The sequence below is a fragment of the Corythoichthys intestinalis genome, chromosome 1 (genome assembly GCF_030265065.1).
Source record: "Corythoichthys intestinalis isolate RoL2023-P3 chromosome 1, ASM3026506v1, whole genome shotgun sequence".
Lineage (NCBI taxonomy): Eukaryota > Metazoa > Chordata > Actinopteri > Syngnathiformes > Syngnathidae > Corythoichthys > Corythoichthys intestinalis.
The window spans coordinates 42,965,038-42,987,747 of record NC_080395.1 but is presented as its reverse complement, the minus strand read 5'-3'; the positions used below and the strand labels follow the sequence as shown (position 1 = coordinate 42,987,747).

Here is a 22,710-nt window from a genome sequence, read left to right as displayed (position 1 = left end):
GAGATTTTAGAATGTGGTGTCTTATGCAAGATCTGATTCTTAATAAAAGTACAAATATAAAAAACTTGTCAAATTATTTTGTTCGATACATATTTTTCACTTGCCTGAGACCTTCAGCTTTATTTATTCCTTCTTTAATTTTTCTGTGTCATTTTTCAAAATTGCTGATGCATACTTAAGAATGCATAAACGAGTTGATGTGTTTTATTTTTCCAACAGCAACTCAACGAAATTCTCTTCTGCTCCATTCACATTTCTTACATTCCATGAGGAAAATTAGGTTGCCATTGCAGCAGTATTAACAATTTCACCAAAAATAAGAGCAACCAACAAAGTCAAAAAAGAACAAACATTACCAATTTTTTTTTTAAAATACGCTTGAGGGCATCCAAAGAAAAAATATCATCCAATGGAAGCAGCTTACCATTTCGGGCACTCATTGAACTCATTTTCTACCTTAGGCGAGGTGAAAGATACATCTTGCAGATACGCTGTGACACATCATCAGTGATGTTTCCTAGTGTCATCGGGGGTTTCAGGTCTCTCAACATCAGACCCCCTCAGCCTAGGTGACCCGACCAGGGTGATCAATCCCCGGCCTGTGTCCCAGCAGCGTTTGCCCACGGCTCTGCCCTCTTAATCCAAAGCCATCTTGTGGCTTTCTCTGTGGCTTCAGTTGACACCCTTCCGCTTTGCCTCCCCGACAAGTCCTAGCCAGCCAAACACTCTACAGAGTGACCGCCCTGCAAATCCCCGGCAGCCCACCTCCAGAGGCTCACAGATTGTCTCCAGCCTTGCCTCCTGCACTCTTCCACCAGCTCGTGGTACTTGGCACACTTCCTCTCATTTGCCTCGTCCATGCGTTCTTCCAATGGCACAGTCAGTTCCAGAATTATCAGCTGCCTGGTGGAATCTGAAAAAATGACAATGTCTGGGCAGAGCCCGGTTGATGTAATCCTGGAAGGGAACTTCAGTTGCCTGCCCAAGTCCACCTCCAGTTGCCAGTCGTTGGCAGATATGGATATGGTGGTATACTGGGCTTCTCTCGAGCTCTGTGGAATTTAATGGTCTGTGGCTTGCGGTGGCCTTTGCTGGTGTTAATTGTGGTGGCAATACTGTCAACGACAGACCTAAGCACCTGGTTGTGACGCCAGCGATAGCGCCCGTCTCTAAGGGCTTTTGGGCAGCTGCTGAGTATGTTTTCCAGGGAGCCCCGTCCTGAGCAGCGCGGGCAGGATGGTGTTTCCGTTTTTCCCCAGACATGGAGGTTTGCTGGACTTGGAAGGACATCGTACACAGCATGGACTAAGAACCTGATACGATGGAAGTCTGCTTTCCAGATGTTGGACCAGGTGATTTTCCGTTGCAGAATGTTCTCCCACTTAGTCCATGCTCCTTGCTGCCCCATTCCCACCATCCTACTGGCTCGTGCTTCCTCCACGCCTGCCCGCACTTCCTCCTGGATGAGATGGCGACACTCCTTGCCCTGGGCTTTGTCAACTCTGGTTGACGGAAAGTAGTCAATACCTGCACGCCTTGTTGCTATGGACCCCACCAGTGCCTTCTGCCTCAGCCGTGACTCAGCCACATCTATGGCTTTGCCTGCGTTCCATTTCCTGCCTGTTTGCACCTGGATACCAGCTGATGCCACCTTTGGATCCCTGGATTCTCTGTATTGTAATGGTTCCTGTGTTCTGGACACCATGAATTCTTCAGTGAGGCCACTGATTGGGAACTGCAGTATGTTACTGGTGCCATACAGAGCAGAGCTGCTTAGGCTGCGTGGTAGATAGAGCCGCTGATCTTTCTCTCCTGCCCTCCACTGTTGTTATAGGTACTGTGTACACTTGCAGAGGCCACAGGATGGAATGCTGGTAAATCCAGGCCTTGAACCTCCCCGGAAGACCTGACTTGTCAACCTGGCTGAGCCAGTCCTCAAGTTCTCTGCTAGTTCTCTAGTTGGCTTTTCTGTGATGGATGGAATGGTGGCTCCAGCCAGTGAGAAGCGGAACCTGTCCACTACTTTCCCTCTCTTGAGCACTAGAGACCTTGATTTGAAGTCAAAAAAGTAAAAAAAAAACATTTAACTTTTTTTTTTTTTAATACGCTTGAGGGCATCCAAAGAAAAAACGTTATCCTTTGGAAACAACTTGCCCTTTCGGGCACTCATTTGAACTCATTGTCTACCTTAGGTGACATTAGATGTCAAAGTGGGAAATGACAGCAGTGATTGCTGTTAGCCCTCCAATTAAAAATGGATTGGACGAGCACTGCCGGTGGCATTGAAACATGAGCATTCACAGCCTGTCCTCCCACTTTAAATGAACTGAATATCTATCGTTGTTAACGCAGGCAATGAGTTTAGAATGACAATGGATGAAGAATACTAGTGGCAGGGGGAATCAACTTTAGAGTGTTTTTGAGATCCATAACCAGAGAGCATTTCTGTTTTACTTCATTTTAATTTGATTAGTTTTGTTCTATTACCATTTTATTAAGTTATACATTTACGAGGAAAATTACATATAAAATTATATGAATATTTAATTACAGTGCCCTCCATAATTATTGGCACCCCTGGTTGAGATGTTTTTTAGCTACTAATATTTTTTTTAAATTCAAATAATATGGGACCTTAATGGAAAAAAAGAAAAATCCAACCTTCAATACAAGTGCATTTATTCAGTGGGGGAAAATCCTACAAGAAGAAATAATTATTTGACATCAAATAATGTGTGTCACAATTATTAGCACCCCTGGTGTTAATACTTGGTACAACCCTCTTTTGCCAACAAAACATGGTCTGGGGACTGAGATGGTCATGGGAGGAGCTTGATTTTGTGTCTGGTGAACCATTATTGTGTAGATTTGGCCATATGTTTAGGGTCATTGTCTTGCTGAAAGACCCAGTGACGACCCATCTTCAGCTTTCGGGCAGAGGGCAACAGATTTTGATTTAAAATGTCCTGGTATTTCAAAGCATTCATGATGCCATGCACCCTAACAAGGTTCCCAGGGCCTTTGGAAGCGAAACAGCCCCACAGCATCACTGGCCCACCCCATACTTCACAGTGGGTATGAGGTGCTTTTCAGCATGCGCATCTTTCGTGGCACGCCAGACCCACTTAGAGTGTTTGGTTCCAAAAAGCTCAATCTTGGTCTCATCTGACCAAAGCACACCTCATACCCACTGTGAAGTATGGGGGTGGGTCAGTGATGCTGTGGGGCTGTTTCGCTTCCAAAGGCTTCCAAAATCTGTTGCCCTCTGCCTGAAAGCTGAAGATGGGTCGTCACTGGGTCTTTCAGCAAGACAATGACCCTAAACATATGGCCAAATCTACACAGAAATGGCTCACCAGACACAAAATCAAGCTCCTCCCATGGCCATCTCAGTCCCCAGAACTTGTTTTGTTGGCAAAAGGGGGTTGTACAAAGTATTAACACCACGGGTGCTAATAATTGTGGCACACATTATTTGATGTCAAATAATTATTTCTTTATGTGGGATTTTTTCCCCACTGAATAAATGCAATTGTATTGAAGGTTGGATTTTTCTTTTTTTCCATTAAGGTCCCATATTATTTGAATTAAAAAAAATATTAGAAGCTAAAAAACACATCTTAACCAGGGGTGCCAATAATTATGGAGGGCACTGTATGATCGACAATAAAAACATTATAGATAATATTTAAGTCGAGTTAGTTTTTTTTTTTTTTTTTAAATGACCAAAAGTACCCCTATAAATGGGTAACTGACTAATCATATTAGTCAAAAAGTGATACTTTTTCCACACAGGGCCAAGCATTTTTGTATACTTTTAAGTTGTCTTTGTCTGTTTTGTTTTTGTTGTTGTTGTTGTTTTTTTACATTTGTTTGATGATCTTTAACAATAAAGCGAGGAAACTATACAAAAACTAAGAATTTGGTAAAGGGGCAAATACTGTACTTGTAGGGGTAGAGAAGAGACACTGTAGAGCAGTGTTTTTCAACCGGTGTGCTGATGAGCGAGGTATGTCTCGTGTCACGTTCAAGAACTCCTCGGATTTCTAGCCATCAGCAGCCTTGCTGTCCGCGACAATTAGGACCCCAGCACATCTACTGCACATCATTTGGTTAGACTCATCATGTCGATATACTCAAAAGTGTACTTTTTATTTTATCCATATGTGATAATGTGACGGCCGTCAATCCTTCTCTGTGTTTTATGCCAACACATTGTTGAGTACAGGAAGGTGGCTAATGGCTAGAAATCTGAGCAGTTTTTGAACACGACATGAGCAGCTATCCAACACTGCCATGGTGCCAAGCAAGTTCAAACGTCATCTTCCAACGAAACACCCGTCACTTCAAAACAAGTCGATGGAGTATTTTGTTCGCCTTTGTGAAAACGCAGAAAAACAGGCAACTTTTTTGAGGAAAAACTACAAAGGTAAATGAGAAAGCCCTCAAAGCCAGTTACCTTGTTGCTGAACTTGTTGCTAAATTAAAAAAGTACCACACCGTGACAGAGACATTAATACTACCGCCTGCAAAGCCATTGTCTGCGAGATGCTCGGCCCTGATGCGGTTAAAGACATTGCTCAAGTCCCTCTGTCTGATAATTCAAGCCTAACTGCTATAAAAAAAATTTAAAAAAATTTTAAATAAAAACAGAGAAAGACTGAGAGCTGTTGAATAGTAAGGATATCGGCTTTGCGTTCATCTAAACAGGCTCAAGTTTCACACTAAGTAGAGATGTCCCGATCGAACGGGATGCCAATCGATCAGGTCCGATCACGTCATTTTCAAAGTATCGGAATCGGCAAAAAAATATCGGCCATGCCTTTTTTCAATATATATACTGTATATATATATATTTTTAATTAAATCGTTTTCTAATTGTATTTAACGTTACAGACATAATATGTTACACTCTGCAAGAGTCTTTAGTTTAGGCTTAAGGTAGGGTTATCAAATTTATCCCAATAACGGCAGTAATTAATTTTTTAAAAAATGTATCACGTTAAAATATTTAACGCAATTAATGCATGCGCTGCACGACCCACTCACGCATTGTCACGCTCAATCTGTAATGGCGCCATTTTACCTATATAGAGAGATAAAAGACAGCGTAAAATGAGTAGAGTGAAATTTGGCAGCCTTTGGAGCCTTTTTTAATTGGCTAAAGCCTTACAATCCCTCTCCCTACGATTAGAAATATCATGGGAAGCAATGTGGGGAAGCAAGGTAGCACTTGATCTTTTTTTTAACACCTTATGTCATTTGCCAACGCAGAGAAGATATATGAATTGGTAGGACTACGCACAGTCATGGTTCCACTTCCCATCATGCATTTGCCCATGGCTACAGTATCATTTACTGAAAGCTCAACAAATACATGGCAATATTTAGTCACAATATACAAAGTCACCTCACAGAAAGAATGTTAATAATGTAAATGCCATCTTGAGGATTTATTGTCATAATAAACAAATGCAGTACTTATGTACTGTATGTTGAATGTATATATTCGTCCGAGTTTTATTCATTTTTTTCTTAATGCATTGCCAAAATGTATATGATCGGGAAAAATTATCGGGAATGATTGGAATTGAATCGGGAGCAAAAAAAAAGCAATCGGATCGGGAAATATCGGGATCGGCAGATACTCAAACTAAAACGATCGGGATCGGATCGGGAGCAAAAAAACATGATCGGAAATTATTTTATAATTAAATATACTGTACAGAAAATAATTTTGGAGCATTTTTGGTTTGTGGTGTGCCGCGAGATTTTTTTCCAATGTAAAAACTTGCCGCGACTCAAAAAAGGTTGAAAAACACTGCTGTAGAGGGCCAATTGTGCTACATCAGCAACTAGCACCAGGGGTTCTTACTATAGTTACAAAACAGTGCTGGCCTTTGAGAAGCATCAAATGATTTTTCAAAGGGTGCCAATACTTTTGTCCGGCCTAATTTTGGAGTTCTGTGTAAAATCAAATCACATTTATTTATATAGCCCTTTAGAAAACCTGAAAGGTCTCCAAAGTTCTTTACAACAAAGAAAAACATGGCTCATATTAAATAAAAGGCAGGAAAGTATTATGCAATGATATTAAGAGAGAAAAAAACCAAACAAAACGCATCACAATAAAAGTCAGACAGCAAATAAAACAATTAAACAAAGTCCGAAAACATTAAAAACCCTTAACAAATAAAACCAGGCTAAACTAATCTGGGGGAAAGGCGAGTCTAAAAAGGTGTGTCTTTAAACGAGATTTAAAAAGGCCCAAATTCGTAGTGATGCGGATTTCAGGGGGAATACTATTCCATAACCTGGGGGCAGCAACCGCAAAAGATCGGTCTTCCCACTGTTTGAGTTTGGACCTCGGAACGTGCAAATGAAGAGCGAAGAGTCCTGCCAGAATTAATACGGACGGTTAAAATTTCCGATACGTAAGAAGGAGCCTGGCCATTAATAGAATTAAAAACAAACAGTAAAAGTTTAAAATCAATTCTAAAATGGACTGGAAGCCAGTGGAGCGATGATAGCATGGGGTTAATATGTTCACGTCTAGGTGTATCTGTTAAAAATTGAGCAGCAGCATTTTGAACAAGTTGGAGACGAGAAATTGAGGACTTTGGAAGTCCAACACAAAGTGCGTTGCAGTAATCCAGCCTTGAGCTTATAAAAGCGAGAATTGCTTTTTCAAGGTCGTGGCGAGTAAGAAGAGGCTTCACTTTGGCCAAGAGACGGAACTGGAAAAAACTTGCTCTTACAACAGAACTAATCTGTTTTTTCAAAGTTGAGCCTGCTATCGAATATCACTCCGAGATTTTTAACATGTGTTTTAAAAAAGGGAGCCGGAATGCCAGAGTTGGGCTCAAGGGCATTTAACATAGAAGGCCTGCCAAAAGTAATCTATTCAGTTTTGCTTTTGTTAAGATGTAAAAAGTTTTGTGCTAGCCACTGCTTCACATAAAATGATAATGATTTAATTATTTTTTTTCCATTCTCTTTTGTTTTTTTTTTTCATTGCAAGCAAAATAAATGAAGATATTAGTACCAAAGCATTTGTAATTGCAATTATTTTCTGCATTGTATGACAGAATTGCAGCAGAATTGCAAGTGTTGTAGTAGGCCTTGTGTGTCAGGATCGAAGAAAGGCACGTCTTTATTTAAAGAAAAGCCAACAACAAAGTGAAATCTAACACATTAAAGCCAGTTTGCCGTCTCACTTCCATCCTCTGGAAGAGATAATCAAGTTTAAGAAACATTATGGTCAGACGTGCTGTACTATAATTTAAACCATACCTGAAATAGCATTCCTCTCATACCTGCGGTGTTGTAACTATACCTTAACAATTTTAAAAATAAACCTCTCTATCTATGAATAACTGCGCTGGCTGAAATTGTCATAGGGCCACCGTAACAGTTGTTTATTTATTTATTTTAATTTACGATGTTTTTAAAAGCTTTCAAAAAATAACATTCGACAGCAGTCTGTCGTCTCTTTCATCACGTTTTCTTGTTTATGTTTTCAAAGCAACGTTGTCCTACTTCTGAGACGCACTGGCTGGACCAGTTTGTCAACCGCATTGCCTTATGGGAAATGATGTTTTATTAGTCAGGAAAAATAACTCACAGTCCCTGCTTCCCGCCATACTTTAAACTACATTTCCCAGTTATTTACAAGCTTTGTTGTGACGTCAACCCTGGCATGTGTATAGTGCAATCATTTTCGGCCTGCCTGCAAACAGCACCGTCGTCGCTGGGCTTGAAAACAGAGGTATACTTTCTTATTTTGACATTTTCATTTAGTCATTATTGTTGATAGTTTCTCGACACTGAAAATTAACGTCGTTGTTGTGTATTAGCGACGTAAACACGATTTGATTAAGGTAACATCACGTCAAAAATGCAACATTGGGGAAGCATAACGTCGCTTATGTTTTTTTGTGATGAGTTTTTTAAATAAATAGAAATGTCTATTCTCTGCGTCATAGTCGATGCCAAGCCTATTTAAATGGTAGGTCTTAAAAGTATAAAAGAGACTTAACTGCTTTCTTTTTTTCTACTGATAGGGTTAAACTCTTTTCTGCAACAAATTGTCCTTCGTCTTGCTTATTAAAATCGGTAAATCTGCATGTATGAAGTAAAGTTGAACCCTTTCCGTGACAGTGATCTCTATAATGAATGATTCAAGAGTTAATAGCTTAACACATTGACTGCCAGCCCAGGTTACAGAATATGTGTTGTGGAGCTTGTAAAATAGGGAAATTGATATTGAAAACACCTATTGACAGCAATAGACGTCCAATCCGAAATGGATTGGACGTCTATTGCTGTCAACGGTAATGAAAGAGTGAAGCTCTGAGGTAAAACTAAGTAAATATAATTCTTAGTGTAAAATACACATGGACTTATTTAAATTCGTCTTTTTGTTTTCTTTTTTTCCAATTAGTTACAATTTGTTTTAATTTTGTTTTAAGTTTTATTTTTTTCATAAAATTTATTTCATCATAGACTTCATATAATGTGTGGACGGGGCGCGGGGCTGATTCATATGGGCTTATCTCCGTCAAAGCTGACCGAGTGGAAACAGACAAAGAGCATTTTCTGTTTAAAATTCTTGTGAATATATGCTTAAATCCCTGAATTCTTAATAGATATGGATGTAAAACAGTCTCGATTCTTGGTTAAAAGCAAAAAAAAACCATGCAAACTATGATGCTAGTCAGTAAGCAAATTAGCAGCTGCCATATGTAAACAAAGACCTTTTTCCTTTGAAAATTCTTGTGAATAAATGCCTAAATCCCTGAATTCTTTATAGATATGGACGTCTCGATTCTTGATTAAAAGCAAAACAAAAAACAAAACAAAAAAACGGGCAGTTAGCATTTATTTTACGTAAATATGTCGAATGTGCTGCTAGTCTTCAAGTCACTGTGGCGGCCCCCTTTTATGTTGAAAATTCCTTTGAATAAATGCTTAAATCCCTGAATTCTTTATAGATATGAACATAAAACAGTCTCGGTTCTTGGTAAAAAGCAAAAAGCTGGGCCGTTAGCAGTTATTTTACATAAATATTGCGAAGTATAATGCCAATGCTGTAGCGGCTAATTTCTCCCATTGATTTTTTTCACAACCTTTCAAAATGCATGTATGGTATGAAAAATATAATAATTACCTTTAATCCTCGAACTGTTTGTAAGCAGTACAGCTTTCATACTTTTTCAACCTCAATCCGGCGTTAGATTGCTGCATGTGACCGACTGCTAATAAATGAAGCGGCGTGCGGGACAGCCCCCTTTGAGATGGCGTGACTCAGTTACTGGGGAATGTGTCACGTAAATATATTAAGTCTATGATTCCATTTAGAATTATTTTTTTATTGCTCATTTTTTTAATGTTTGTTTTTATTTATTTATTTATTTTTTACTTACTGCTATTTTTAAAAACTTGATTTTTTTTCCCCTCTCAATGGATCCTTCAAATGATTCAATAATTTATTGAAAATTATTTAAATATTTCTCTTATTGACCATCACAAAATACATATACACAATACCCAAGTAAAACTAATATTGTACTCCAGTTGGATGTCAAATATTGTTCCGCGAGCTGCAACAGCGTACCACACGTAACATGTCATCTTTGCTCATTAATATTCATGAAGCTACTAAGCTAGCAACTGTTGCTGGAGGGGCAAACTCACCCGTGTCACTCATGCTAGACGCATGTAAATAGTGTAGGAACGAGATATCTATCTACTGAGCTAAACCTATTAGTCATGTCTGAAAATGATGTCCCTGTTGCCAAATTCAGTGATAAAGATGTGGAAGAACAAAAAAAATGTTCAGTTAAAGAGATGGCTTGAGCTAGAGGGCTGAAAAAAACGGGAAAAAGAGCCGACTTGATTCTTTTTTATCGACACCATTTTTTTTTTCTTACTAGCATTGCCTTAAGTTACTGACAAAGACATTCTCCTGTTTCAAAGAGCTATTCTTTACCACCATATACCTTACAAATGTATCTTACTTGGTAAATTTCAATTTAAGTGGACTAGACAAGGGATTAGCTTGAAATACGCTGTGCTGTTATTTTAACAGCATATTTCAAGCCAATTCCTTATCTAGTCCATGTATGTATAACTTCAGTGGCCATTAAATTTGTGATTACTGAAATGTACAGTGCTACACTATACCTTATTCTGATGTTATTAAACATTAGGTTTAGGCCTGAACGATATTGGAAAAAAATTATTGCTGCGATTTTTGGGGGGTTTGCGATATTATATTGCGATTAAAAAAAAAAAAAAAAAAAAAATTTAAAGGAATTTTCACTAGATTACTTGAATAGCTGTTTGGAAATACTTTGGATGACTCACAATGACCAGTGTATAGTGATCCCTCGTTTTTCGCAGTTAATGGGGACCAGAACCCGCCGCGATTAGTGAAAAACCGAGAAGTTGTGCACCCCGCCCCCCAAATTTTTTTTTTTGTGTGTGTGCTCAATGTATTTATTCAGATTTAGCATTGGAAAGAGATACATATAAGGCATGTTTTTTTCTCACCTTTTCCCCAAAGTATGATTTTAAAAAATGTGTATGTATACCTATATATATATATATATATATATATATATATATATTAATAAATGGTTTTAAGCACTTCAAATGTAATAATTACGATCAGTTTTAAACATAACTGTCTGACCGAATCATTTTTGAACAAGAATAAAGTACTGTAGTAGAAAAATGCTGGGCTTTATTAAATACTTCTGTTTATCTACCTTAGCTGTGACTCTTGGTGGACATGTAGAAATTACAAACTCCTCATGATCACTTCTGGCATTTAATTTATATGTCTCAAACATCTCCACACACACACACATTCATTCCAAAGCGGCTTCCTTGCAGAAACTGTTAAACAATTTAAACGATGATTGACAGCTGCTGCACTGTGATGTCCGCTTCTATGGCAAGATCAAAGATACCAGCATCGTTAACTTTAATAAGCAAGTGCTGCAGTGACTGTGAGGTTCAAAGAGTGTGTGAGGCTCTGCGCAGAGCAGAAAGCAGGGCGTATGTGGATTAAAAAAAATAAAAACTATCGCACATCCTTGCAATGGGACTATCGCGCACGCACACATCGCGATGGCGATGTTTAAACGATATATCGTTCAGGCTTAATTAGGTTGTTGTAAAAGTTTATGTTAAGAGGGCCAATTTATTAATACTCCCGATTTGTTGTTTGATAGATAAAAGTATTCACACATCAAAATTAGAGATGTTACGCCTTCCTGCTCAAATCCGATTCGAGCAAATGAAGTAGAGGCGTGTCAAAGCATTGTTCCGAAAACCGCTGCGAGCCAGCCAATAATCACGTGACTACTGCTGACGAGGCCTGGATCATCACAGACGTGTCAACGAATCACACAGGAAAATTAAAACTCGATGGGAACCCGCCCCGCTCGGGCTGGCTCAATCGGTGGGAACGCAATAAAAAGTGGCAGAATAACGCGGTTATTCGGTGGGTTTTTTGAGAGGAGGAATTTCCTTGATTGCTACAAACATTTGCTCATTTTCAAGTCAGGAATGGGAATATCATGACACTATCACTTTAATTTCATTGAATTCATTCAAATAGTTATACACTAGATAGTGATATTAGATTGGATATTTAGAATAGATGCAAATACATACATAACACCAACCACCACCTCCAGAAATTATACTTAAAAAATATTTATATTCCACAAACCTTTCCTTCCTTTAATTCGACTTAATTATTTCCATCTTTTGATATTGGAAATACTTATACAATGCAAAAAATAATACACCTGTTCCCAAGCACTGTGCTTACTGTACTGTAATATTGCTAAAAATCTAACAATACAGAGTTACTCCCCAACATCTAGGGTGAGCCACTTACAAGACTCGCACTGTATATTACATATATAATATTACAAATACTGCTTTGAACACATCTTACAGACGAAGCAATGACACAGGCTAAAAAAGGTCAACTTTAATTGTGTGAATCACACTTAATGACGACACAATCCAAGGTTGAAAGAGATAGACGACATCCACTTAATTTTATTGAAGATATGTAATGCTGAAGCAATTTGAGAACTTTAGTTTTAAAAAGAAAGGTTCACTTTTTATGCAGCAGATAGAGCTCTTCTTCTATCTGCTAAATAAATATGACAATCAGATTTACACTACATCATCAAACAATATCTTTGAACACTTTTATTTTCTTCTGTGTCAGTAAAATAGAGAGGTGACATCAAAGACAAGTCACCTGTGCGAAACATGGGCGGCGCCATCTTGGACGATGTCTGCCTCGAACTTCCGGTTCAGAAAAAACATGAATTACGGTTGTATTAAGCAGTGTGTTGTCAAGGTTAAAACTGCAAAATTAAAGCAGAGGAACTCACGGAATCTCCAAAAATGGATTCAGCACGACTTAGATGAGACGTAGATGAGTTTGTATAATTGTTCTTATCACTTCGTTGATCATTCGTGGACAAAATTATAACAACCTGTCAGCCTATGTTGACATGATATGTAGATTAATACGCCGGCCACTTGAGTGACCAAAATGAGGTGAAATTTCAAATTATGTTACAGTTGCCGAATGCAGAAGGGCTGACACGGATTTTGTTGTTACAAGGAAATTCTACGGGTGGGCTTTCTCCCGCTGTCCTCGGTAATTCCAGCTCCAATAGCGTATCTTCAATTTGCTGCAGTTAAAAAGCTCGTAGTTGGATCTCGAGATCGAGCTGATGGTCCGCCAGGAGGCGAGCCACTGTCTATCCAAGCCCCTGCCTCTCGGCCACCCCGGGGACTTGAGCCTTCATTAATCAAAGTAGAACGCACGTAGTCTCGATATATGTCCATCAACGTACAAGTCGTCTTCCCTTGCCTAACAGCGTTTTCTAGCTGTAAACAAAAAAAAAAAACTTGTAACACTTGCATTTAGCGTTGACATAATTGTGGCATCCACACGTACTGATTAGTAACAAGCTAGAAGCAGCTACAGTAGTTGTAGTAAATCATTTTAAAGATCATCATAATTACAATCATCATCGTAATAACAATATCAAAGGCAACGAGTCGTTTCATGCGCAAGATTTTAGCTTTAGTATTTTTTGAGCACAGGACATGAAAATGCAGAGATAGGAAGAACATACCTTCCACAACGCCAACATGGCTACAAAAACACCTGGTCTTTGTGCTGGCATCTAGTGGTGTGAACAATAATCGATGCGGCGATGTATCCCAATGCGGGGCATGGACGATTCGATTCGATGCGGGCAGCAAGCCGAATCAATTCAGCGCATTTTGAAATATATAAGTACGTTCAAAAATCTTCCCTGCGCAATTCCGGTGATGCAACGGATTTGGTTTCCCCATTTGTATTCTCATTCTCATGTTTCATTTTTTTACACACCGCATAACTTTGGTCAAGTTTCCCACCAACCTCGTAGAAGCCAAAATGTCTCCAGATGTCTGCTTTCAATGTCTTAGGTGCATCAATAATCTTTCTCGCTCCCTCTTTCTCTGCTTCAGCCATTGTTTTGTTATGTCCTATCTCATAGGTTAGATCTTGTGCCCGAACCCGATTAACATTTTGGGCGACCCGCCGCGCCGGACTAATAAATTATAAATAATTTAAAAAAAAAAAAAAAAAAAGTTAAAAAAAAGGATAAAACCGAGAGCAGGCTCTCTGTATTGTGCATTTGCTTGTACACGCACATGAACGCCGTGGCCCGCATGTTTTTTTATATTAAACTTTCCAAGTTTTATTTCGTTGTGTAAATGCTTTTATAAGGATCATAAAAATATGTAGACTATTTAAACATTAAGAAAGTTTGCGTTTTTTTCTGCCAACTGAGAATTCGTTACGAAAGACACTTTTATTTATGCACACAAAGGCAACACAAATGTCATCCTTTTGAATCTTCTCCTCTGTGTGTCTGCAAAACCGCATGTTTTTTAAAAAAATTTTTAAATAAACTTTCCCGGCGTTATTTGGTTGTGTAAATGCTTTTATAATGATCATAAAAATATGTAGACTATTTAAACATTAAGAAAACTTGAGTTTTTTTCTGCCAACTGAGAATTCGTTACGAAGCACACTTTTATTTATGCACACAAAGGCAACAGAAATGTGATCCTTTTGAATCTTCTGTGTGTCTGCAAAACCCAAGGTTTTTGTTTTTTTTTATATTAAACTTTCCCAGCGTTATTTCGCTTTGTAAATGCTTTTATAATGATCATAAAAATATGTAGACCATTTACACATTAAGAAATCTTGCGTTTTTTTTCTGCCAACTGAGAATTCGTTACGAAGGACACTTTTATTTATGCACACAAAGGCAACAGAAATGTGATCCTTTTGAATCTTCTGTGTGTCTGCAAAACCCAAGGTTTTTTTTTTTTTTTTTTTTTTTTATTAAACTTTCCCAGCGTTATTTCGTTGTGTAAATGCTTTAAATATGTAGACCATTTACACATTAAGAAAACTTGTGTTTTTTTCTGCCAACTCGAAGAAATGAAAATAAATTGCTGCTGCTGTATTTTTTTTTCCGCGTCACTCCAACAAAAAATAAATAAAAAATTCGGGTTTTTCGGGCTGTGCCTGCAAATCTAGTTAATTGATCGGGCTCGGGTCGGGCTTCAATACCAGCGGGCCGTGTCGGGTCGGGCTGGATTTTTTAGGCCCGATCTAACCTCTATTGCACATATATAGTGGGCTAGGCCTACATTTTACTTTTGTTCTACATTGCAATTTAGTTGATGTTTTGTTTGCAACTGAACTGATCCCTGGATTGATATTGCGATAAAGATGCTGCTGCACTACAACATTTTCTTTGTCGTTTTCTTTAATATTTGCTTGAATATTTTTATTGATGGGTCGTTGTGACTAAAATAAAGTGACTGTTATTACTGATTTTGCACAGGAGTTCAGATGTTGCACTGTGTGAAAGGCTGCTACTGTGTGTAAAAAAGAGAGAGCCCTGGTCTCATTTAAAGCACTAATTAAATGCTGTGATCTGTTTTTTTTTTTAATATGTATATATATATATATATATATATATATATATATATATATATATATATATATATATATATATATATATATATATATATACGTATATATGAAAGTATTTTCATTTGAGTTCAACCAGGAGTGACACAAGAGCCAATAAAAAGTTGTTTAATGTCTGACCGCTTGAGTTGCCTCATGATTCACGAAAAATATGCTTTGCTTTAGAATTTTAATGCATCCCAGGCTTTAATGCATCGCGATGCATTGCCGAATCGAACCGAATCGAATCGTGACCCTCTGAATCGAATCGACTCGTGGCCCTCCGAATTGTAATCGAATCAAATTGTGAGGGCAGCGCCGATGCACACCTCTAGTGTGATCTGCCTTCATGAACATGTTGTCCTCCCCTGTCGCGATGATGGCAGATGGATACGGTATTTCCAAATTGTCTTTTTTAAGGGACTTTGATGAGTAATGTTGCTCCAGCTCCACTTGTTTTGAAAAGAGAAATTCTAAAACGGAAGTTGCTGGTAGACATAAGGACGTAAAGCGGAACTACCTCGGTAACTTTTCTATATTGATCCAACAAGATGTTTGCTGCGTCGAGAACAGTATTTGCTGAGTCTACCACTTTCCTTCTTTTTGACTGGGAGTGCTTGCAAGTGGCCGTGGTTTTGGTGCTTTTCTTTTGTGCCTGACAATCTGCAACAATAAACCAAAATTCTTTACAAACGTTACAGAAACTCTGTTAACTCCTACCGGTAATAACTTCTCAAACATGTCACTGTAGGTGAGGCCTTAGTTCTCAACTAATTCTTAGTTCCCAATTCTCAACAACTAAATAAAAAAGACACATCATAATTGATGTGTGAAGCAATCTGACTGTTGACAACACAGGTCAGAACAGTGGCAGTCAGATACCATTTTTTTTCAGGTCATTCACTGTCAGACAGAAGCAGCACAGCAAAACGCCAAGCTAAACAATAAGTAAAAATATCAAATTGGCTTACCTCTTTCAAGCAGGCTATGTACAGTGGGGAGTATTTGATACACTGCTAATATTGTCATCTGAAGGACCATGCCCCCCCAACAAAATGCTTAGTTCACATGAAGGTGAATGGCTTCACCTTGCTGGTATTAAATTGGTCTCTTCGACGTCTGCACAAGTTGATCCATCGTTCACATTTATTCGAGTTTTGGGCTTCGGAAAACAAATGAAGAAACACATCCTTCATATGTGGACGGTCATAATGTCTAGAATCGTTTCTACAAGTTCCATAGCAGCAGTGTTTACTTAGCAAGTTATTTTTGAGAGATAAACGGCATAAAACAAGCTGTATTAGCATGGGTTGTCTGCTAGCGGGCTTTTATGTTGACCCCTTCCGGTTCACGATGGTGACATCACGCTGCCTTGCGGTCTAAAAATAGCATTTGTACGGTACGGTTTGAGACCCATAAAAAACCTTAAATTGTGCATGAAACGGTTAAAGTTTATGAAAAGAATCACATGACTAGGTGTGGTGGTGTTTTGAGATGAGATTGAGATAAACATTTTTTTTGTAGATTGTTGCCGACAGACTGGCATCATGTCGAGCACATCCAGTGATACAGAGTCGTCCTGTGGTTGGAGCATCATCAGCGTGGAGGTAAACTACAACACCACATTCGATTCAGTTTGAATCATCGACATATAATGAAAACATACTTTGTTACATCTAGGCACTACCGTACTTGGATTGAAAATGAGAAAGTTGATGAAATTAAAAATTAACAGCAAATACGCTCAAAAAAACACAAATGCACTATTATAACTTTTAAATAGGTGTTTTTCATTGTATATACACATTAGCTTTGTGTTTTTACACATTACTGAATCCATTGTTGTATTTATCATGGAAGAGATTCAATTCAAACACTTATTAAAAGCATTGCTTATATCTGTAACGTAGCACAAATTGCATGCCTTGACACTCTGAGGTTGCCATACACAGCAAAATCTGTGGAGTTGATTTATTTCTGTAAATTATGTTTCAGTTGATTGGTGTTGATTTGGGTGTTATTTTAACACTAGTAGTATTGAGATCGCTTTTGGCGTGGTGTCAATTAAGTGAGTTGAACATAGACACCACTGGCAGAGTTAAATGTACTAGCAGAGTACCTAGTTGAAGTGCATGTGTCAGAAAACAAAGGAGGCGCAAAGACTTGTGGGTGAAGTGACACCACGACTGTAAGTAGTGTTGTCTGTAAATAGCTGGAGTGTGTTCGGTTGAAAAAACACATAATATTGAGTAATACTGAGTATATAACATTGATGCAAAGTCCCTCTGTTACCTCTCGCGAGCGCAACAGTAGGTTACAATTCTGCACTAGGGTCCCCCACTAATCCAGAATATTAACATCACAATGAATATTTAGAATTAACACTCCTATTGTAAGACAAAAAGTGGTTACACATTTTGTGTGTAAAAGGTTTGAATAGGAATTTCTTAACTTGTTCAAGTAAAGTGGTACCTCGACACACGATCTTTTCGACATCCGACGTAAAATTTGAGTCGCCATTTGTTTCTACATCCGACGAAATGCTCGAAATACGACGATTTATGACAGCGTCACAATTTCATTGTTTTCCCGCAAGACAACACAACGCAAGACACAGCGGATTTTCTTGTAAGAGAAATCAACGTAGGTTCCAAGAATGTTAAAGCAGGTGCTGAAAAATGAAAAAAAAGGTGAGGCTTACCAATGGAAAAATATGAGCGTGGGGTGCGTGTCTGTGAACCGCTTGACAATACTCCGATCTCCGTTTGCCAGTCTTTATAAGTAAAGGTGACAACCATCGCCAAAGTGATCACCAGATTCGTCAGATTTTTAATCATTTATTTCAGAACTTGTGCAACACAACACGCCAACTGCCAGCAAACAATGGACGCTTGCCTGGCACAGCCAGACTATTCTCCCTGTATTTTTCAAACATTGTGAGAAATAGTCTGGGACCCAGCCCATTAACGGCCTCTCGAGCAAGGTACAAAATCAATCGTCCAATCAGATTTGTTTATTGGCGTGACGTGTTCTTAACGAGTAACATCACTCTTGCGTGCCGAAAGTCGTGTCTACAACAACACAAATGGCGAACGGGAGAGCCGAGAATATGTTCCAATCCGTGGTAAAACCAGTTTTAAATGACCAAAAACACATCGAAACAAGTCATTGACAACAGTCAACATGGCTCGCGCTAGCCAAGTTGAATAAACTTCTCCATTCTCCGCTCACGCTAATTACTTGTCGCTTTAACAACGTCACGTCTGCCCGTCGCTGATTGGTCCACTCTGCTGTCTGTTTGCTGTGGCTTGCTCCGCCCTCGGAATTTTATCCGCCGGACGGTCGCCAGACTCAATCGCTGGAACAGCGGTGAGTCTGGTATACCAGGCAAATGGACGCTAACAGTGAAAGTACTAGACCCCAATCACCAACGTCACACAATCACGTGCTCGCTGTATTGTGCCGCCATATTGTCCGTCATTGTGTGTCCGTATTGTCAATGATCGTAGTTTCTAAAGGTGGATTCACTTGCAAATTATGGAAGCCCCGGTGCTTTCAGACGCTGTAAACTCATTGGATGAGTTGCATAAAAGCCGTTATTTGGAAAAGGTTTGGTCGATCCAGTCACCAGATCCATATTTGATGCCCAAACCGATGTTTCCTCTCGTCCGGTCCCGTCCCGTGCGTCAGAGCTCGTCCTGAGACCACAAAATTTCCAATCATACTCCAGTTTATGTCACGATGAGAAGTCGGGTACCCAAAATCGGCACTGGTTTGAATATAAACCAACATTTGGTCAGCTGAGCGTCACCGTTGTCACGATTGTAAAATGAAACTTGATCGACAACAGGCCGGTGTGTGCCGAAAAATAGCTGCCCCGCGTGAAATGTCCCCCCTGACGGGAGCGCTTATTTATAACGCTTTATTGACGTGAAAACATCAAATGTTTTCATGGACGCATTACAGTAATGGATTTACGACTGTAAGATCAGTTTTAAATAATTAAATTACACAAAATATTAGTACTGTATTTAGTAACAAATCGTGGACTGGGCCACATAACCATCTTTGAACAGAAATGTATCAGTCTACAGGTTTTCACGACCATATCCCAATGACAATCACACAGGTATGACATTTATTAGTTCAAGCAGAGTAAAATAATAGATATTCACGGTACAAGAAAGTCGTTTCCGTGTGGGCGCTCCCGTCAGTGGGGACATTTCACGCAGGGTGGCTATTTTTCGGCACAACACCTGTTGTGATCGTGGCGACGAGCTTCGTAGTCTCCGTCTGATGATGTCTGCGATCGTGTTGGCATCATATTGATGTTTTCGTCGCTGTCTGACGGCTGTCGACACAAACGCATCATGGACCGAGATAAACAAACCGTGCTGCTTTAGATATTTGCCCTTTTAACAATGGGCACACAACAACTTCTAAAATGACCGTTTATCTTCTCTGTTACTGCAACCAACCGCCACACATGCCTTCACCATTTTGATTAATCAATGTTAACGATTGTCAGGAAGGTTTTTGGGTTCGTTCACTAGCCGGTGATTCCTTAGACAAGCAGAAAAACACGCAGTAATAGGAGGAATGTACGTAGCGTAATATGTAAGCACGACGAGCTGACGGACAATATGGCGGAACCAGTCGGGGGACGGAGTTGTCACGCAATTGGGGTCTATATCTCAACCACACTTGCTCACTCTGCCGTTAGCCCGGCGGTGTGTTCAGGTACACCACACGAAATGCAACTGCCACATTAGAACCCGATTTGTTAGGTTATTACAGGTATTATTATTACTATTATTTAGGGGTGTAACGGTACACAAAAATCTCGGTTCGGTACGTACCTCGGTTGTGAGGTCACGGTTCGGTTCATTTTCGTTACAGTAAGAAAACAAAATGCAAAATATAAATGTGCTGGTTGTTTATTACACACCTTTGTGCTTTCAACAATGGGAACATTAGCCTATACAAAGCTTGAATTCTGCTCAAAAAGTAGCGGGTACATAAAGATAATCCAACAACAATTTGCCTTTCAGACCCCGCGTATTAGTCAGCTTTCTTTCTGAAAGAAAGAGGAAAAAAAGAGGTCCAGTGCTAAAGAGAAAAGCAATCCCAATTACAAAGATTTTAACATGTATTTTACAAATGAAATGCCTCAGTGAATCATTTGTTTTTTCTTATGTTCAAAAGCTTTATTGGTGGATTTTCTCAAGTTAAAGCGCCACAAAGAAATGAATAAATTTAATTATGTAAGCTGGATCTGTGTATTATTCTTATTATTTAATTACAGGTGTTTTAGCGCATTTCAATTTATTTTATTTAAATGGGCTATTATGTATTTTATTTTATGTTTATATTTTACAAATGTGATGTAGCATTCATTTATATTGTATATTTTATGTTGTATAACTTTAGTCCCTATGTGAATATTAGTTCCTATTTGTTTTGTTGTTGTAGGAGGGTTTTTGTATTGAACACGGGGCCGTGTTGGTTATTATTATAGCAGAGAAGAGACAGCAGTAAATCAACAAAGACAAGTCAACTGTGCCCCGATCTACCACTCAAGAGATCTGATGGACTCAAATAGTGGGTTAGGATTGCATATTAGTTTGAAAATCGACCGGATCCACCGTATTTTTACATGAGTAACTTCCGGTCTGCCCGATCCTAGCTACCGGTAGTAGTATTGACGCAGGAGGGTCGCGTCTCACGTCAAATAATAAACTCTGCCGTTCTTTTCGCGTGTGTCGCGTTGAGCCGCTTCTGGAACGCGTCTAACACGCGGCCGCACTGCGACTGGTGTGCATTGGCTGATTGACGTTAACGCCCGTGTTTCACTGCGTTCTCACGGCGGCCACATTGTCGCGCCGTTGACGTTTCTGGGTTATACTGTCCTACTGTGTTGGTCCTCATTATAGTAGAGCAGACGGAGTAAATATAATCTACACAAAGAAACTGTAACCCTATCGACTCACAACCTCGATAAGTAAGGGTTAAATTACGTCAGAAACTCGATCGGTACGCCTCCGTTCCGAACCGAGCACCACATACCGAAACGGTTCAATACAAATACATGTACGGTTACACCCTTACTATTATTATATTATTATTCCGATTTTTATGCATAATGTATTTGTTTTGCTCTATGTAATTCCTATTTGCAGTAGTAACAGCAGTATTTAAGATTTAGCGTAGGTTTTCGGGCTGTGGAACGAATTAATGGAATTATAATGTATTCTTATGGGGAAATCCTGCTCGACAAGCGACCATTTCGACTTACAAACAAGGTCCTGGAACGAATTAACTTCGTATGTAGAGGTACCACTGTGGTTTATTAAGTCTTACTGAAATCATTTAGGCATTTTTCATTTAACGACATAACTTAATAGTTACTTAAATCAGTTGTGTTAAACCACCTGAAATAAGATTATTGCATAAATACCATGCTTCATTTTTTTTTTGTGTAGAACGAGCCAATCAAAACCTTTAAAACTTGATGAATCTCACTGTATTCGTCACTTGTTTCTCCATTACTAGTTAAAGAAAAGTGCGACCAAAATTTAAACTTTCAGGAAATAATAGTGCTTATCTCTGCTTTTGATTCCTGGTATCAAACAATTGTTAAGTAATTAACACTTAATTAATTTCATCAAAAGCCAGCCTATAGCATTGTGTTCTAGTTTTCCTTCTAGGGTTGTTGCCCCTCCTTATTTAAAGCAGAATCAGGGAAGATTATTTTCTCTCGATGTTCCATGATTTCATTTATCCAAACCATTTTAGGAATTAATGAGGTTTTGCGTCGCTTCGTAAATTATGTTCAAACTGTACGATTGCATTCATAGTTTACAGACAACTCGCATATGAACGTGAAATGAAAGCTTTAAGAAAAAAAAGTGTACAGCACATATTTTCAACAAAACGTTGAGCAACTTCTATAAATCAGAGTGGGAAAAATCTTTTTCAGCCACAATTGTGGGTTTGTGAACTACGTCATCAATATTTTAGCTTCGTGTTTCCTTTCTTTGAGAGCCCGCAACTTGCAATTTGATGACGGCATTCACTGGTCAGGTGGCTCAGTATAAAATGGGGCCACATATAAGTGCTGTGATCTTTGTTTTTTTAATTATTTATTTTTATGTATTTATTTTTTCTTTAATCTTTGCTAAACACATACAAAAGTAAATTGAAATAACCATAAGTGTCCCGATACAGCATCAAATGAACCATGTATTTAACCCTGTAAAGAGATGTCCTGTGTTTCCATTTCTTCTCACCCTAACAGGGTTCAGATATTGAGACTTTGGTGGCGGAGGCCATGGCACAGCATGAAAGTGTTAGCCCAGAGCTTCCTACTGCAGTAGAAGCAGAACTGCAAGACTCTCAAGACTCAGTTCTTACCTGTAGGAATCTCCATGTTATATGATGTGCAATAATGACTTTTTTTATGCAGAACTAGGAATGACCAGATTATATAGTTTTATTTATTTATTATTTTTTAAATTATGTATTGTATTTTGCTACTCCTGGTCCTTCATACATTATACAGTATATACACTGCTGGCCAAAAGTATTGGCACCCCTGCAATTCTGTCAGATAATGTTCAATTTCTCCC

General features: G+C 38.8%; 1 protein-coding gene across 1 annotated transcript in view; it reads left to right on the top strand.

Annotated features, from left to right (window-relative positions):
* The first annotated feature begins 7,689 nt into the window (after positions 1-7,689).
* ccpg1 (cell cycle progression 1) overlaps positions 7,690-22,710 on the top strand; it is a 47,494-nt gene continuing 32,473 nt past the window's right edge. Inside the window, exons 1-3 of the mRNA XM_057850124.1 lie at positions 7,690-7,768; positions 16,607-16,689; positions 22,380-22,497. Of these exons, the coding sequence (XP_057706107.1) occupies positions 16,630-16,689; positions 22,380-22,497 (178 nt within the window). The 5' untranslated portion in view covers positions 7,690-7,768; positions 16,607-16,629. The remainder of the gene's footprint in view (positions 7,769-16,606; positions 16,690-22,379; positions 22,498-22,710) is intronic.